This window comes from Oryza sativa, chromosome 9 (genome assembly GCF_034140825.1).
Source record: "Oryza sativa Japonica Group chromosome 9, ASM3414082v1".
Lineage (NCBI taxonomy): Eukaryota > Viridiplantae > Streptophyta > Magnoliopsida > Poales > Poaceae > Oryza > Oryza sativa.
Genome location: NC_089043.1, coordinates 17128189 through 17146324, shown reverse-complemented (window position 1 = coordinate 17146324; position 18136 = coordinate 17128189). Strand labels below are relative to the sequence as shown.

At 46.9% G+C, this 18136-nt stretch overlaps 3 protein-coding genes and 1 pseudogene across 3 annotated transcripts; all 4 read left to right on the top strand.

Annotated features, from left to right (window-relative positions):
* The first annotated feature begins 5224 nt into the window (after window positions 1–5224).
* Window positions 5225–8215, top strand: LOC9266289 (homeobox-leucine zipper protein HOX25). The gene is made up of 3 exons (XM_015755218.3): window positions 5225–5811; window positions 5885–6306; window positions 7549–8215. The coding sequence occupies exons 1-3, from the start codon at window positions 5682–5684 to the stop codon at window positions 7996–7998; spliced, it is 1002 nt and encodes a 333-aa protein (XP_015610704.1). The 5' UTR covers window positions 5225–5681; the 3' UTR covers window positions 7999–8215.
* Window positions 8216–10552: 2337 nt separating this feature from the next.
* LOC107277923 (UDP-glycosyltransferase 90A1-like) lies at window positions 10553–11666 on the top strand (annotated as a pseudogene).
* A 3087-nt stretch (window positions 11667–14753) lies between these two features.
* On the top strand, window positions 14754–16638 carry LOC9268701 (UDP-glycosyltransferase 90A2-like). Its single transcript, XM_066304314.1, has one exon. It carries the CDS (start codon window positions 14754–14756, stop codon window positions 15396–15398), a length of 645 nt encoding a protein of 214 aa, XP_066160411.1. The 3' UTR covers window positions 15399–16638.
* On the top strand, window positions 15399–16638 carry LOC136351870 (UDP-glycosyltransferase 90A1-like). The gene has a single exon (XM_066304313.1). The coding sequence runs from the start codon at window positions 15399–15401 to the stop codon at window positions 16233–16235; it is 837 nt and encodes a 278-aa protein (XP_066160410.1). The 3' UTR covers window positions 16236–16638.
* Window positions 16639–18136: the final 1498 nt, after the last annotated feature.

The window sequence follows — 18136 nt, the reverse complement described above, 5'->3', positions numbered from 1 at the left end:
GGACAATTTTGACTACGACAGAACGACAAGCTATATGCTCAGGGGCTCATCAACTCAAGCGCGAGGATTATATCTTCAATTTGGACTTGTTCCGGATACATTTAACATGGATTCATGATCATGGGTCTATTTTCTATGTTTAAAGACTGGACTATTTATTATTCCCCATAAGGGTTACAACCGAATACTTGAGCCAGTCGGGATTCAATTATTATATTTATTTTAGAGTATCCCATAAGGGATAATCATTCAGATCAGAAGCTATTCATATGAGCTACACTTGGTCTATATTACCCGGAAGATTTATTACTCGGGATCATGTTACATGCGTCATCCTTTAAAGGGTGTCGAAGGCATATTTTTTGGCCTAGGCCTAATATGTCTGCAGCCCATATTTTCAGGTGTGGCCTGTCACGTTCTTTTAGGGACTTAGGCACTTTTCGCTTAGGCCAAAGTGCGCGTGATCAAGTGCCCAATACCTTAAAGTCCTTTTATACCGCAGTTACTCGACTTTTTAGGAGTTGGTACAATGCATCTTAAAAGGTGTCAAACAGTAAAGCTTTATATAGCTGCCCCGTTGACTTTTTTATATAGTCAAGGTGCTGTTTGGGTTTATCAAGCAATTGATTGGATACAATATCATTGCTTTTTGCCACGTAAGTGTGCATTTTTATTGACCAATATTATGGCTTAGGCTGATTATATATTATGGTCATTTTTCAGGCGGTTGGTAAATCCTTTATGAGTTTACTTACTCGGATGTTATACCACATGTGCCATATATTTCCAGGTGTGGTGAAACCATGTGTCTTTTAGGGACTTAAGCACATCTGTTAAAGCAGTGTGCGCATGGCGTATGCCCAATACTTTGGAAATTTCTTTATTCACAGCATTCAAGCTTCTTTATAGTTGTTTTGCTATGTGAACTTTCAAAGATGTTGTCAACTTTAGGTTATACGCATCATATTTTGCCAAGCAGTCGGTATATCACTTGGATCATATTATTCGGGGATTCACACCGCATATGCTATATATTGATATCAAGTCACTTGGTTGATTACAATTATCAAAACCACTCGGTTGGTTAGATTATTTATTCCTTGACTATATGTTTGGTTGGTTCAATTAACCACATAGTCGGGGGCTACACCTATTAGGTGCATCTATTCGATGCACCTGACTTTATTTTTCAGCCCTCCACAGTCTTCAGATTTGGTAAAAGTACTCGGGAGACCATGGCGAAGATGATTGAAGCACTCGGCTTTGGAGTAATCTAGTTCGAGAGAAGATTATATTTTCGACTGTGAATGTCTCAGGGGCTACTGTGGAGATTATGGGTACCCCATATCCACACGGCATGGTTATCCGACTAGTAATAGGGGATAACATATATGTATGGAATATGTAACAGATCATGACTTGGGTATTACGTTTCCTTGTATATTATGGAACGGCCTAAAGTCCTGGTTTGATAAGATTGTAAAGTAGATTTAGGAAACCGATACCGTCTTGGTTAAGGTTTCTATCTTGTAACCCTGCCCCCCAACCTATATAAGGAGGGCAGGGAGCCCCCTCTAGGGGCATGAGACAACTTGATCGTCAGATCAATACACACCCGGCGGATTCAAATCCCCAAACAGGAGTAGGGTATTACCTCTCATTGAGAGGGCCTGAACCTGTCTAAATCCTTTGTCTCTGCATCCATCCACTTTTAGGTCTCGTGCGCTACCCCTTTTAACTTATGCACATTTGGTGAAAACGTACCAATGGAGGAAGAGTATTTCCTCTTTGATTTCGATCAGCTTTTTGGATGCAATCTTTTGTTGAGAGAATCTCAAAAAATACCGAAAGGTCATAATTGTAGAGAACATAGAGTTGTAGCACGGCCTTGGATGACAAATAAAATGTTAGATTTACTATCCAATATTGTTTCTCATTTTCCCTTCATCACTGTATAGTAGTACTCTTTTGGTAGAAGGGTGAACAGCTACCTAATTTTATTTTTTGGTCTTTTTTCTGAATGACTGAATAGTTAAATGTTGTATGATAATTATTCGAGGACACAAATCAATTAAATATTATAAAGTTTAAAAATGAATTTAAAATAATTGTAATAAATTTATATATGGAAAAGTTTTACGAAAATCACACCATTTTGGAGCACGGAAAGCGTGCGGTCATTAATTTCATTCCATCACTGTTTTAGAAGTATCCACTAACCAACCCAAGCTTGATTAATACTAGCTAGTATGTTTTATTCTCTCTTGACCAATTCTCTATATCAGTAATTGTCTTCCATCACAACATGAGATGACTTGATGACAGTTTTTCTGGTTTTGTTTTGTCAATTGTAGTCGATTCGATTCCTATACATAAATGGGCCATCAAATTAAACAAAAGTTGACTAAAAGAGTCGCAGCCATTACCGTTTTAATACTTGAAATGGGAACATTAGAACATGGCTTACATAGTACAACAATTACCAAGTCCCAGGATTCGTTCAATCACGCGCTTAATTAAATTCATATTATAGTTCAACCACAAGGATTTAGTTCATATTATAGTTCAACCACAATTCATATTATAGTTCTACGTGTTTCCCAGTCATGAGACTGACACAAACACTATATACCCAGCTAATTGTCATAAAACTTGTTAGAGAAAAGCATAAAAACTAGAGTGCCAAATATTACTTGTGATTTGTGAACCATTCTTAGAAGTTAGCATAGCCTTTTAGGTTTCTAAAGGGTGCTTTTTGTAGGTAGCAATATTGTCTTTTTACCCGAACGAAACGGTGGCAAAACAGAGATGATCATGTAGTCAATAGAACAGGTCAGGTAATATATAACGTGATGATAGTGACTCGTCCAGCAGTTATCACAGCTTGCAAAATTCACTCGGTTATGGTCTCGATGACTTTCGTTAATGCACCCTCCTTATATGGGACTGTTGCAGTGGTTGCAACAGCTTATAATCTCTGATTCATGACAAAGATAATAATGTTTCTTCTAGAAAAAAAACACATTATTAACACAGGTGCTCACATATACACGCATACAATCTTATTATATGAATAATGACGAACGCAGAACCAAATTTTAGGAGGTGCCAATGGAATAAAAGATAAAAAGAAACTAATATAAATGGATTAAATATAAAACAAATCCAAAGCACATTCATGAATATATTATAAGTAAATATCGAGAAAACTAAAAGAACTAATTATGCTATAATCATTAAGCTTTTCCTATAGCATGAACATATCTTAAAATCTGAAATGTATGTATGGGTTCACTACTAGAAAAATTTCAGACAGCCAAAAACTATTTTTCTAGGCGGGGGAACGGTCCGCTTGGAAGCAAATGACTGCGAAAATCAGGCGGCCCAGTCACCTGCCTACGAAAATCATTGCGGCAAACAAAAAAAAAATTCGCCGCTGCCGGGGGTGGGAGGTGCCGCTGCCGCCGCCACCGCCCTCCTCCGGCATCCCTGTGGTCAGATCTAGGAGGGAGGGGAACCCCCGCCGCCGCCATCGCCCTCCCCCTGCCTCCCTCCGGCTGGATCTAGGAGGGAGGGGAATCGCCGCCACCGCCACCTCCGTCCCCCGGCCTCCCTCCGGCCGGATCTGGGAGGGAGGGAACCGTCGCCGCCTCCACCGCCCTCCTCCGGCGTCCCTCCGGCCGGATCTGGGAGGGAGGGAACCACCGCTGCCGCCACCTCTCCTCCCCCCTCCCCCCTTATGCCGGATTTGGGAGGGAGAGTGTGCGCCGCCGCTAGGGGTGGGCACGCCGCCGCCACCGGGGGTGGGGGCCACGGGCCGCCGCCGCCGACCCCGCGCCACCCATGTCGCCGGTGGCTGAGAGGAGAGGTGAGGGAGAGAGGAGAGCTGAGAGGTGAGGAAGATAGGAGAGCTTAGTCACAGTGTCTTAGAAAAAATCCGGGCTGTTGTTGTGTCTTTTTATATCCACGCCAATTTTTGCAGGCGGACCACTTAAGAGGTCCGCCATGCAAAAATAGATTTTTTTGTAGGCGGACAGCGAGTTTCAACCCGATTTATATTTTTGCAGGTGGCCATTTGGCTCCGATGACCATACCCGCCTGCGAAAAAAATACCCAACATCGGCAAAAATGGTTTTTCTAGTAGTGGTTTGACAATGATCGATAGGAGGGCCTTGAGCCTCTCTTTCCTATGGTTGGGACTGCTCCTACCTATGAACGAACGCACACACTTTTATCGTGTAAGCATGTATCAAATCTTAAAAGTAGGGGTGAAAACAAATAGGATAATATCCATCCGATCGATCCACTTTGAATCCGTCTGCAACGAGGATATGGTATGGTTTTTAGAAATCCGATGAATATGGATGCGGATGCGGATAGTGTGGTGCGTATTCGGATGGGATGTGGTATCTCTAAAATCCGGTGGATGCGGATTATCCGACCTTTCTTCCGATAGGCCGTTTGCCGAATAATCCAAAATTATCAACCCATGTAACCACTTGATAGGATACATATGACATGAGAACGGCACATCCAATGTCCTAATTCATCAATTAATCTAGTCCCCTTAGTTTGAGGCTTTCATAGAATCATCTAACACTTCGTACGTAGCTATGTATTTATACTATGATCATCATATATTTATGTTGTTTAGCACTTAATTATTTCGATGGGTCATTTATTGACAATTGTATTGTTGTCCCTTGCATTGCTCATTCAATGTTGTATTGATTGCATATACACGTAACATCCGATAAATTTAATCCGTTTTCAATTGAGCCCGCATCGACTCCATACCATTTCTAACATCTGAAAGAATCTACTCCGCATCCATTCCGAATCCACTTAAAAGATATGGTTTATTATACGGTATTACCACTATCCGTCTGAATCCGCTTCGTTTTCATCACTACTTAAAAGAGATATCATTATATTCATATAGAGGTAAGAGTTGAAGACTTGCTTGTATCAAGATTTTTGTACACCTAATGCATCAACAATTTCTTTTGTTCTCAAGTCAGTTGGAAGCACCTTTTATCCCCCAAAATGAGAGGCCAACATCAGGCTAACTACATAAACCACAAAGCGTGCTGCCTAATTACTAACACCCTAAATTAAAGATTAACACTTAAATAACAATAGGGGTATTTTCGTCAATGTACACTAGCTGTCCCTTTGGGCCTTGGGCCTATAAAACCCCTCCCTCCTCCAACCTCAAGACTTTACCCACAAAAGCCTCCCTCCCCTCACAAAGTCCAATTTCCTCCACTGGCCAGCAACTAATAACCAACCAGGCCCCTGAAAAAACATATTTCTTACAGTTCAGTCCCTCCGCCGCCGCTGGCTCGCTTCTCCGGCCACCGCGCACCGATCAACCTTGGCCTGACCAACCTCCCCACCGGCGGCGGCGGCGGCGGCATGGGGTTCTCTCTGCACCCCATGAAGATGTCCACGCGCTTGCTGTGGAGCACCAGCTTCTTCCGCCACAAGTTCCCGGCCGCCGCCGCCGCCGCCGCCATCGCCGCCGCTTTCTAGCTCAGCTCCGGCTCGCCGGCCGGTGCCCGTCTGCCTCCGTGTTTCGAGAGGAGGCGGACGAGCTTATAGCTAATATACGTAGAGAGATTATATATATATATATATATTTACAGTTTGACAACGAGGTGGAGTAGAGAGGTGTGTACATGTGCAGCATGGACGACTACTCCGGCCGCCTCGTGTTCAGCTCCGCCGGCGCCGCGCCGCCGTGCAGCGCCGCCGGCGCGGGAGGCGGGCAGATGCTGCTCTTTGGCGGCCATGGCGGCTTCGTCGGAGGTGTCGATCGACCCAGATCAGTGGTTCTATATATATAGCTTGGAACGCGTTGCTTACGTGTGTGAACGTGTAGGCTCACCGGTGATGGAGGAGGCCGAGCTGCGGCGGCGGCGGCGGAAGAGGCCGTTCCTGACGACGACGCACGACGAGCTGGAGCTCCAGATGGAGGACCTCGTCGACGAGCTGTACGGCGTCGACGAGCAGGGGTCGTCGTCAGCGGCGGCGAGGAAGCGGCGGCTGACAGCGGAGCAGGTGCGAGCGCTGGAGCGGAGCTTCGAGGAGGAGAAGCGGAAGCTGGAGCCGGAGCGGAAGAGCGAGCTGGCGCGGCGTCTCGGGATCGCGCCGCGGCAGGTGGCCGTGTGGTTCCAGAACCGCCGCGCGAGGTGGAAGACGAAGCAGCTCGAGCTCGACTTCGACCGCCTCCGGGCCGCCCACGACGAGCTCCTCGCCGGCCGCACCGCGCTCGCCGCCGACAACGAGAGCCTCCGATCTCAGGTGAGTGAGACGGATCACAGGACTGAGATCATCTACCTTCAAAATCATCGTTTCTTTTTTATCACTGATATGTGGATTCAGAATTCATCCGACTCACGTATCAGTGACAAACTCGCGTGATTTTAAAGATAGATGATTCTAACCCCGAGATACATCATAGTCAGGGCCACTAATTATTAAGGCCTCACTTTTAGAAAAAGAATTTTTAGGTTTAAACAAGAATTGAGATTTTTTATAATATATTTTAATTTATATGACTCCATTAACTTTAAATCGTAAGTTTAATTATTTGTATAATAAGAAAATTATGCAAATAAAAATCATAAGTTGGGCTTAAAATACTTTTAGTAATAGTCACCATAAATAAATTATACTTAGATTTTCTTTAGAAAAATAAGATGAGTGGTCAAACCGTCCAACGTAGAAACAATTTTACATCGTTTGTTGATCATCAAAGGGAACCGAAGATAATCATTTTCTGACGATCACACAGTCATAAAAACAGTTTTACATCGTTGTATCGTATCTATAGTCCGTAGAGGTATATTATTAGCAGCTTTAGATAATTTAATAGATAATATAATACTGCACGAGCTGTTTCTATCACCGTGTCTTTGTGGAAAACTCATACATAAAAATAGCAAATGTTAAACCATTATTCATACCTTGAAACGCATGTTCACAACTCAATCATTATTTTAGATAAGCCAAGTGTCATATTTAATAGACGTCGTATTACTTATGTTGTTATTCTTCATTTTTGACAATAGTAGACTTGAAGTGGATAAAAGGATCATCAATGTACTACCATCCCCCCTCTGAGCAATCATACCACTTCAGGGTTTAATATCGAACGTAATTTCTGAAATTTCCAAAAAATAGACCGGGTCTATTCGTCCCTCGACAGAATATTATATCGGCCAAATTAGTAAAATTCTTATGAACTTAATTTATATTTAATCAATTTTTTTTTGAATTTCAACTTATTTTGGGTCCAAATTTTGAAATTTTATTTCTATCGGTTTATGCAAACCGCGATATGTAGAATCTTACAACTTAATTCCATTATGGATAAGAAATGACCTCAAGATTTTATTAGTGGGCTCAATGTGTTTGGCAAAATACGGACAGTCCATTTGACTTGTCATTTGCACTAATCGCAATTCGATCATGTGTACTTTTCAACAATATGGAGTCAAGGAAAATGAATTTTGATCATGATGTAAATGTGCCACGTGGCAGGTGATCCTATTAACCGAGAAGCTGCAAGCTAATGGGAAGTCACCGTCACCGTCGCCGGCGCCGGCGGAGCAAACCGCCGTGCCAGCCGCACCTGAAAGCGCCAAGTCGTTTCAGCTCGAAGAAGGTCGCCGCCTCTACGACGCCGCCGGGAGCACCACCACCACCAACGGCGGCGGCGGCGGCGTCGCGATGCCGGCGGCGCGCGTGGCGGCGGCAAGAGCGGCCAGCAACGACAGCCCCGAGTCCTACTTCGCCGGCGCTCGCTCGCCGCCCTCGTCGTCGGAGGACGACTGCGGCGGCGCCGGCAGCGACGACGACTACCCCTCTTCCTCCGTCTTACTCCCGGTCGACGCTACGCTCGTCGGCGACGCCTTCGAGCACGCCGTGGCGGCGACGGTGGCGGCGGATGAGGAGGCGCCGCTAAACAGCTGGGAGTGGTTCTGGAATTGATCGAGTGATATCTCTGGCTGGGATTTTCTATGTTTATATTCCTTTTTTATTCCTTTTTTATATTCCTTTTATATTCCTTTTTTATGCTTGGTTACTAGCAATATGATGCTAATGTATAAATTAAGCAGATTAAAAATTATAAGGACGGACTTTTTTTTACGATTTTTAGGGTGTAATCGAATGCAATATGGAAGGAAGATCACAATGTTTATGGACATGTTTTTGCCTTGGAATAAGTTTACTTGAGGTCCCTAAATTTGTCGCCCATTCTAATTTCCTCCTTGAACTACAAAACTAGATACAATCCATCCCTGAACTTTAAAAACCAATGCAAACTAAATCCCTCGGCAGTATTGCCCCGGTTTTGACTGACGTGATGCCTACGTGGCATTGACGTGGTGCTTACGTGGCTATTTGATCCGGAAAACAATAAAAGGAGCTGACATGGCAGCTGAGTCAAGTGTGGTACCCACATGTCAGGGTAATTCAGTCTAAATAAAAAATAAAAAATAGTGGGCCCCACATGTCAGTGACTTGTAATCTCCTTCTTCGTCTCTCTCTGCTACTTTTTCTCGGCGGCATCGGCGAGAGCAGGGCTTCTGTGACAACTGGCGATGCCGTGGAGGAAGGTGTCGATGTTGGCGTGGGAGCATCTCCTCTGGTCACGTGCCCCATTCCCCTTCTCCCATCTCCCTCCCTAGAGGCGGGCGGCGAGGAGCGGGAGAGAAACTGGGCGGTGACGGCGACCAGCGGGAAAGGGCAACGGGCGGCAAGAGAGGATGGCGAGCCAGCAGTGGATGGCAATGGCCGCCGCTCCAGCACGCCATGCCCCGCATAGTTAAGGCAGCGCTCGAGGTCATTGACTTCGTCACCCACGCCGGCACGCACCCACTCGTCAGCGTCGTCAACCACATTTACTTTCACCCCCTTGCCCAGGCCTCCGTCCACCACCTCATCGGATTAGGCCCGCGACGCCAGGGGGAGGAAGCGCCGGAGGGGACGACGATGAGAAGGACATCGCGAAGACGACACCCGCGACAATGGTGGTCTTGCAACGCGTGGCGGAGGCTGACCCTGCGACTAGGCGCTGGAGACCTCATCCCCTCTTCTTCCTCTTCCCTACGCACAAGGGTTCACCGCCGGCGGCCGTGGCTTGGGAGGGAGAGGAGACAAGGGAAAGGCCTAAAGCTCACCGTCCTTCCTCCGCCCACTGGCCCCGCCGTGTAGCGCCAATCTATGGAGGGAGAGAAGAGAAGGGGAAGGCCCACAGCTCACCGTCCTTCCTCCGCCCACTGGCCCCGCCTTGTAGAGCCAATCTCTCCGTCACCTGCCGGCCTTCACGCTGCCTGCCGTCGGCAGCCGCTCGGCCCTCTCCGCCTCACCACTCTGCGCTCCGTGCCATCCGCCACCCACATGCCGAAAAGGGGAAGGGAGAGGGGAGTGGAGCGGTCGCCGTCGCTCCGGCCATGCCTGCCTCGCTCCGTTCCGCTGGCCTACTCTGCCCGCCGGCCGCTCCGGCCTTCTTGGAGGGGAGAGAGGATAGAGAGAGGAACGGTAGTAAAGATGACACATGGGGCCACATGGGCCCCACCTTTTTTATTATTGTGTGTAACTGACATGTGGGCCCCACGGGTTTTATTATTATTTAATCTAATTGCCATGCAAGCGCCACGTATGGGTTTTGTATCCATAGTTGCATATCCATGACGATCTCTGAAAACATCATGAAAATTTCGTCAAATTTCGTCACAGATTAAATAGATTCTTGTAGTGATGCCACGTGGAACGAAAACCTAGTCAAAAGATCTATGTAAGCACCGCGTTAGCAAAAATCGGGGTCAATACTACCGAGGGACCTCGTTTGCATAGTTTAAGTTGGTGGACGCGTTGTATCCGGAACTTATTCCTTTTGCCTTTGCAAAAGCTTTAGCTGGGCTGAATTTTATATCCGGGTAAATGGGCCTAACAAAGAAATGGCACGTGTAGGATGGGCTTTAATAATTGACAAAATATAGCGTAGCCCAATCTGCATTGTTATTTGCCATAAACAAACAAACATCGGGGGTGTTTAGATTAGGGTGTAAAGTTTTGGTGTATCACATCGGATATTATATAAGGTGTCGCATAGGGTGTTTAAGCACTAATAAAAAATTTAATTACAGAATCCGACAGTAAACCACGAGACGAATTTATTAAGCCTAATTAATCCACCATTAGCTGTTTACTGTAGCACTACATTATCAAATTATGAAGCAATTAGGTTTAAAATATTTGTCTCGTAAATTAGTCGCAATCTATATAATTAGTTATTTTTTTAGCCTATATTTAGTGTAATATGTTCAAACGTTCGATGTGACAATGTGTAAAATTTTAGGTGGGAACTAAGCAGGCCCATCACCTAGTATTATGAATCTAGGTAGTAATATTTGATGATGTTTTATCCTCTACTGTGTAGGTATATTTTGGGAGAGAAATATTTTTTTTTTCTAGAGAGCACTGCATCTTTTTGGAGTGCTTAAATATTACTTGTGCCAAACACGTGGGAGCTGCAGCAATCAATTAGCAGCCACTGCGCAGTACACACTATCAGCAACCAGCTCCCGGACTCCCGGTCGTTCATGGCGGCGGCGGTGGCTTCACCGTGTAATCGAGCTGGTCGTCATGGCGCGCAGCTCCCCCACGTCGCCATCTTCCCGTTCATGGCCAGGGGGCACACCGTCCCGCTCATCCACTTCGCTCACCTCCTCCGCCGCCGCGGCCTCGCCGCCGTCACCCTCTTCCCGGACCACCATCTCCCCGGCGTTCGTCGAGGCGATGTCGGCGCTCCGCCCGCGGCTGGAGGCGTCGCTCGCCGCCGCGCGGCCCCGCGTCGGCCTCCTCGTCGCCGACGCGCTCCTGTACTGGGCGCACGACGCCGCGGCGGGGCTCGGGGTCCCGACGGTGGCGTTCTACGCCACGAGCATGTTCGCGCACGTCATACGGGACGTGATCCTGCGTGACAATCCGGCCGCCGCGCTGGTGGCTGGCGGCGCCGGCGCCACGTTCGCCGTGCCGGAGTTCCCGCACGTCCGGCTCACGCTCACCGACATCCCTGTCCCCTTCAACGACCCGTCGCCGGCGGGGCCGCTCATCGAGATGGACGCCAAGATGGCGAACGCCATCGCCGGTAGCCGCGGCCTCATCGTCAAGACGTCAACACCTTCCACGCCATGGAAGCCCACTACATCGAGCACTGGGACTGTCACCACGTCGGCCACAGGGCCTGGCCCGTCGGCCCGCTCTGCCTGGCACGGCAGCCGTGCCGCGCCGCCGGCGACAGCGCTGCCGCCATCAAGCCGTCGTGGATGCGGTGGCTGGACGAGATGGCGGCCGCCGGGCGCGCCGTGCTGTACGTCGCGCTCGGCACGCTCAACGCCGAGCCGCACGCGCAGCTTCGGGAGCTCGCCGGCGGGCTGGAGGCGTCCGGCGTGGACTTCCTCTGGTAGTCCACTGGGCCGTGCGCCCCATCGACGCCGACCTTGGCACCGGCTTGGCTTCGAGGACCGTCATGTTTGGGCTGTGTTTGGGTCGGGCCAAAATGCCGTGCCATGGGCCGGGCCATTGGGCCTCAGGCCTTATGGCCATCTATACTATCGGCTACGCTATAAACATATATAATATTTGCTTTAGAGTAATTTTAGACATCAGTGATCTATACTGTCTTGGCGCGTTGTCCGATCTATTCCAATCGCTTGGTTTATACGTACTTTGAAGCCTAGATTATATATTGTTGATATCTATAGCTGATAGAGTAGATTTAATAATTTGCTTGCTATACACTTCATCTGCCATATCCTCCTTTGCTGATCTGATCTTTATCACATTGACTTATTATAAACGATATGTCATCGCCAATCCTGCCGATCGGCTATCATTTACGGATTTAATTTTGGTTCCTTTGCTTCTTGTTGGTTGTGGGATCAAACCAACTGGCACGTCTCAAATCCGAAGGCAAGATTTAGGTTCTGCACTAGAGTTAAGCAGATCTCTCGGATCAGGGCGTGTTTTTTTACGTGGATATTCCGTTTAAGATGTCCAGTTCTGTAGTGTATGGTTGGCGCGCTGCCTTTCGACCGATCCAATCTTCTCTGCAGATTGGGAAGGTTGTACTAATAATAATACTGATACTCCCTCCATTTTATATAAGTATTTTTAAGTATAGTAACAAGTCAGACATTTATTTAGTAGTTGCTAATTAACTAATGTGACGTGCAATCATTAATCATGTCCTTAGATGATCAATCAGAAAACTTCACGTCCAAGAATCCAGTGAGGTGATAATATTTATTTTTTTAATCCATCAATCCAGTGAGGTCATAATATTTAATTCTTTAAGAGCATGAGCTGATAATTAACAATATGTAAGTACAGTATCCTCTTGCTCCCTCCATTGTATATTATCGAGAAAATCCGCTATGTACCCATAAAAGTTCACCTAATCCCTTCTATACCTCTGAATTTTGCTCAATCCCTTATATACCTCTGAATTTTAGTTTGATCCCTCCCATGCCCTTTTCGCTAGTTGACCATTAGTTGACCGTTAAATTCTTTTGAAAAAGTCCATTTTGCCCTTTGCTATGAAGAAACATAATAAATTAGTGAAGTACATTGTTGGAATGTAAAAATTTATTGGATGAGACTATTATATTTATGAGTTTGTGATGCACCATATTATTTGTGATAAATTTACTTTTATATATGATATAAAATTTTAATATTTATTTATTAGTTATTAAAAGTTCTTTTATGTAGCATATGTGTTTTCATAGTAATACAACATATTTGTTTATTACTATCAGAACACATATGCTAAAAAAAATAAATAAGTATTAATTTTTTAGTCATATCTAAAAGTATATTTATCGCAAATAATATGGTGCATAACTATCTCATAAACATAATAGTCTCATATAACAAATTTCTATGCTCCAACAATATACTCTATTAATTTATATGCTTCTTTATAGCAAAGGGCAAAATAGACTTTTTCATAAAAATTTAACGGTCAACTAGCGGAAAGGGCATGGAAGGGATCCAAACTAAAATTCAGGGGTATGTAAGGGATTGAGCAAAATTCAGGGGTACAGAAGGGATTAGGTGAACTTTCAGGGGTATACAGGGGATTTTCTCTATATTATCACACAATTTTTTTTCTAACTCATTTCTTAAGTTTGACTATATTTATAGAAAAATATAGCAACATGTACAACACTAAATTAATTTTCCTAAATCTGCATTGCATACATTTTGATATTATCTTTGTTTTCTATTAAATTATTGCTATGTTTTTTTTATAAATTTGGTCAAAATTAAAGATGTGGATGCTTCTCCACCGTTTTTTTTTATAAATTTGGTCAAAATTAAAGATGTGGATGCTTCTCCACTGTCCTCTTACATCCTGTGGCTCCGGGGCATCGCTGCCGCCTCAACGCATGCCTGTCACCGCCCATCGTTTATCTTCCGCCACCCACGGTCATCCCTCTAAGCCTCAGAAAAACCTTACTCTTCACTCTCTCCTTTCCACCCTCCTTTCCACCCAACCCTAACCACGAATCCTAATTTATTGGGGCTACATACCACCATTTCGTCTGAGTTACATATATCTCACTGGAGCAAGAGAAGGAGGCCGATACAAATCTTGGTGCGGGCTCAGGTGATCCAAAATTCCATAAAAATCTTCCAAAAATTGTATCGCATGAAAGTTAGCTTTTGTATATTTTTTAATACATAGGGGTGTATTTGGTCGAGTAAGGCATCAGGTGCGACGGTGCTACCATGCTACAGTATGGCACCAAAGTGAGAGTATCATGTTCTTTATGGGCCAATTACCATTTCACGTGATTTTCGGAGAGTTTACACATTGTTTTTGTCCCATCCATTGCCCCGGTTGGATTAACAGGCAATCTTGAGGAAACTTGTTTTTATTCAGTTCCATTTTGCGCATTTATATTCGACGTGTCAGGTAAGCTGAGAACATCACAATTTAATTAGCATTTATCATCATGTCAAGGCCGTACGCAATATATCAGTGCAGCATCTATACAACTTCCGAATATAGCTAAGCTACCGCGGCCTTGTTTAGTTCACGAAAAGAATTTTTTTGGGTGTCTCATCGAACGTTTGACTGGATGTCGAAAGTGGTTTACGAACACAAATGAAAAAACTAATTTTATAACTTGATTAGAAACCGCGAGACGAATCTTTTGAGCCTAATTAATCTGTCATTAGCACATGTGGGTTACTGCAGCACTTATGGCTAATCATGGACTAATTAGACTCAAAAGATTCGTCTCGCGATTTCTATGCAAATTGTGCAATTAGTTTTTTTTATCTATATTTAATACTTCATACTTGTGTCTAAGGTTTCGATGTGACGTTTTTGGAAAAACTAAACCGGGCCTACGTAGAGAAAAAAAATATCATCTAATATTACGAATCTAGATAGATCTAAACGGATTCGTAGTATTTGATGTTGTCTTATCCAATACTAGCTACCAATATTTCGGAGCGGAGATATTTCTTTTTTTTTCTAGAGAGTTTCGTCGTAGTCACTTTTTTTTTTACGCTTAAATATTACTTGTGACAAACACGTGGGAGCTGAGTGCATAAATATATAGCTTGTGCCAAGCACGAGGGAACTGCAGCCATTGCGTAGTACTCAGAAGTACACACTATCAGCAACCAGCGCTCCCGGACAGCCGGACTCCTGGTCGGTCATGGCGGCGGCGGCGGCGGCGGCGGATTCACCATGTAGTCGAGCTGTTCGTCATGACGCGCAGCTCCCCCACGTCGCCATCTTCCCGTTCATGGCCAGGGGGCACACCGTCCCGCCCATCCACCTCGCTCACCTCCTCCGCCACCGCGGCCTCGCCGCCGTCACCCTCTTCACCACCCCGGCCAACGCGCCGTTCGTCCGGAGAGTGCTCGACGACGACGCCGTGGCCGTCGCGGAGCTCCCCTTCCCGGACCATCTCCCCGGCGTCCCGCCAGGCGTGGAGTGCCTCGACGGGCTGTCCTCCTTCCCGGCGTTCGTCGAGGCGGTGTCGGCGCTCCGGCCGCGGCTGGAGGCGTGTCTCGCCGCCGCGCGGCCCCGCGTCGGCCTCCTCGTCGCCGACGCGCTCCTGTACTGGGCGCACGACGCCGCGGCGGCGCTCGGGGTCCCGACGGTGGCGTTCTACGCCACGAGCATGTTCGCGCACGTCATACGTGACGTGATCCTGCGTGACAATCCGGCCGCCGCGCTGGTGGCTGGCGGCGCCGGCTCCACGTTCGCCGTGCCGGAGTTCCCGCACGTCCGGCTCACGCTCGCCGACATCCCGGTCCCCTTCAACGACCCGTCGCCGGCGGGGCCGCTCGTCTAGATGGACGCCAAGATGGCGAACGCCATCGCCGGCAGCCACGGCCTCATCGTCAACACCTTCGACGCCATGGAAGGCCACTACATCGAGCACTGGGACCGACACCACGTCGGCCACAGGGCCTGGCCCGTCGGCCCGCTCTGCCTGGCAAGGCAGCCGTGCCACGTCGCCGGCGACGGCGCCGGCGCCGTCAAGCCCTCGTGGCTGCAGTGGCTGGACGAGAAGGCGGCCGCCGGGCGTGCCGTGCTGTACGTCGCGCTCGGCACGCTCATAGCCGTCCAGGAAGCGCAGCTCAGGGAGCTCGCCGGCGGGCTGGAGGCGTCCGGCGTGGACTTCCTCTGGGTAGTGCGGCCCAGCGACGCCGACGTCGGCGCCGGCTTCGAGGAGCGCGTGGAGGGGAGAGGACTGGTGGTGCGGGAGTGGGTGGACCAATGGCGGATCCTGCGGCACGGCTGCGTGAAGGGGTTCCTCAGCCACTGCGGGTGGAACGCCGTGGTGGAGGGCGTGGCCGCCGGCGTGCCGCTGGCGACGTGGCCGATGGGCGTCGAGCAGCCGCTCCACGCTACGCTCGCCGTCGACGAGCTTAGGATCGGGGTCAGGGTGCCGGCGGCGGCGACGACGGGTCACGGTGTGGTAAGCGGCGAGGAGATCGCGCGCGTGGCGAGGGAGCTGATGGGCATGGACGGCGAAGGAGAGAACGGCGCGGGCGGCGAGGCGGCGAGGAACGCGGCGGCGCTGGCGGCGAAGGCGAGGGAGGCGGTGGCGGAGGGCGGGTCGTCGTGGAAGACGCTGGAGGAGATGCTCGCCGTTGTCTGCCTACCGACCGATCCAAGCGAGTGAACTGCAGACTGATGATTCAGATTATTCCAAAGATACTACAGTATTTACTCTGCAGATTGAGAGTTCTGTTTCATCTATAAATGAATAAACAACGTTTACGTTGTGCAGCAGCGAACTACACATAAATATCAAACTATTTCAAATTTGTTTTGCAAACCGCATCAAATTTGTTTCCGATACACAGAAATTTCACTGCGTTAAATTACAGCAGCACTGAGCTAAAGTATAGATGGTCAAATGGGCCACCTGCAGTGCCGTACCGTGCCTGCCTATGGGCCATGCTGTGTCGGCCCGAAGGTACGATCGGTCCATTGTACTCGTTCTTGTAATAAGTCTATTTTGGGTCCCTCATCTGCTTGGCCCATGCTTATATGCTAGAACTAAGTATAATTTACCTTACCAATCTCTTTTGGTCGTGCTTATATGGCTGAAGTATGTTTGTTTTGCGTCCCATATCCCATGTCTATTTGTGCTGGTCGCCGATGGGCTACGGCCTGTAGGGAGCGGGGGATCGTTGGGCCGTGTCGTACCAGTCCGGCACATCGTGCCAAGGAAAAGACCCAGATACGGCACAACAGTTAAGTCAAGCCAGCACGGGCCCAACAACAGTCAGGCCGTGTTGTGCTTGGGTCGGGCTAAATCTTCGTGCTGTAGACTGGCCATCAGGCTGCGAGTCTTTTGATCAATGATACTTATAGGAGGTGAAGCTAGTGTTATGAATACAGTCAACTCAGAGAGCGAATTTCCGGTAGGCCTCAACATAGAACCCTACTTGGAACAAAACGCACTTAGGGAATTTTATGTGACATGATGATGATGTTTAGTTGTTTAGAACAAAAGTAGGACGACATGAGAAAAGAGTAAAGAGTACCTAGAAAAAAGATGATTTTTTATTCTGACCATAGAAAAACAATAACATTTGAAACATGAAATATTTATTTAGGATAGTAAATAAGGAAGGGCTATAATCCAAACAAACGAGGAGCTAGCATCCTCTTCTTTAAAGGATAGTTATGTTGGAAAACCTAGATAGGACTCATAAGAGCAAGTTTAATATTATAGCCCACTACTAGCTCTAATTCATCTATAGCCAACCTAATAGCCAATTCATATAATAGTTGCTTAATATATGGTCCCACCGTCATATACACACATTGTGTCTTAGAGTCCGTGCTACAGCTGGCTACAGATCTGTAGCCCGCTGCTGTTCTCTCTCATCTTTTATCTTATTAAAATATGTTTATAGCTGACTAATAGTCTGCTATTGTATCTGCTCTAAATGCTTAACTTTGGGACTATGGGCTAACACATAGCCCAAACGTATAACTTGTGTGTCTATTTTTTCTAGACATTAATTATATAACCTATTTTAGAGTAATCTATAGTAGAGATTGTATAATAAGTTCAAGATAAAATTTGCTACATGACACTCAAAGTTTGTGGCATTTGCTATGAGACAAAAAAAACGCGTATCTGTAAGGTAATTAGCTGTTGGACATCCACCATATTATTTTATTATTTTTAGTGAAAGCGGAGAGAGAAACTTTCATAATAGACAAGTTTGCCCACGGGGCCATCTGCATAATTGATGTCATTAACTTCTTAGTTAACATTTTAATGGTCGGGCCCACTCGTCAATCTCATATTTCATCTCTTTCCCTGTTCATCTTCTTCCTCCGGCGATGGCTCGCGCTGCTCGCTTGCCGCCGTGCCTCTTCGGGCTCCATTTTTTCTGATTATTGGTTAGCAAGCTGCCTATCAATGACCCCCAAGAACAAGAAGCATCCAAATAGCAAAGCTAGCTCTGAACGTTTGATTCTCCCAAGAAGATTGCTTCAGTCTGCTGTTGCTCTCTGTTGACTGCGCAGTGGTAACGCCGGCGCTGCTCGAGCTCTACTGCC

What these genes read in the sequence shown, in the direction of transcription:
- LOC9266289 (XM_015755218.3), top strand. Translation starts at nt 5,682, where the DNA reads ATGTGCAGCATGGACGACTACTCCGGCCGCCTCGTGTTCAGCTCCGCC. An exon ending in CCATGGCGGCTTCGTCGGAG is followed by an intron (nt 5,812 to 5,884) that starts GTGTCGATCGAC and finishes GTGAACGTGTAG; the next exon opens with GCTCACCGGTGATGGAGGAG. An exon ending in ACGAGAGCCTCCGATCTCAG is followed by an intron (nt 6,307 to 7,548) that starts GTGAGTGAGACG and finishes GCCACGTGGCAG; the next exon opens with GTGATCCTATTAACCGAGAA.
- LOC9268701 (XM_066304314.1), top strand. Translation starts at nt 14,754, where the DNA reads ATGGCGGCGGCGGCGGCGGCGGCGGATTCACCATGTAGTCGAGCTGTT.
- LOC136351870 (XM_066304313.1), top strand. Translation starts at nt 15,399, where the DNA reads ATGGACGCCAAGATGGCGAACGCCATCGCCGGCAGCCACGGCCTCATC.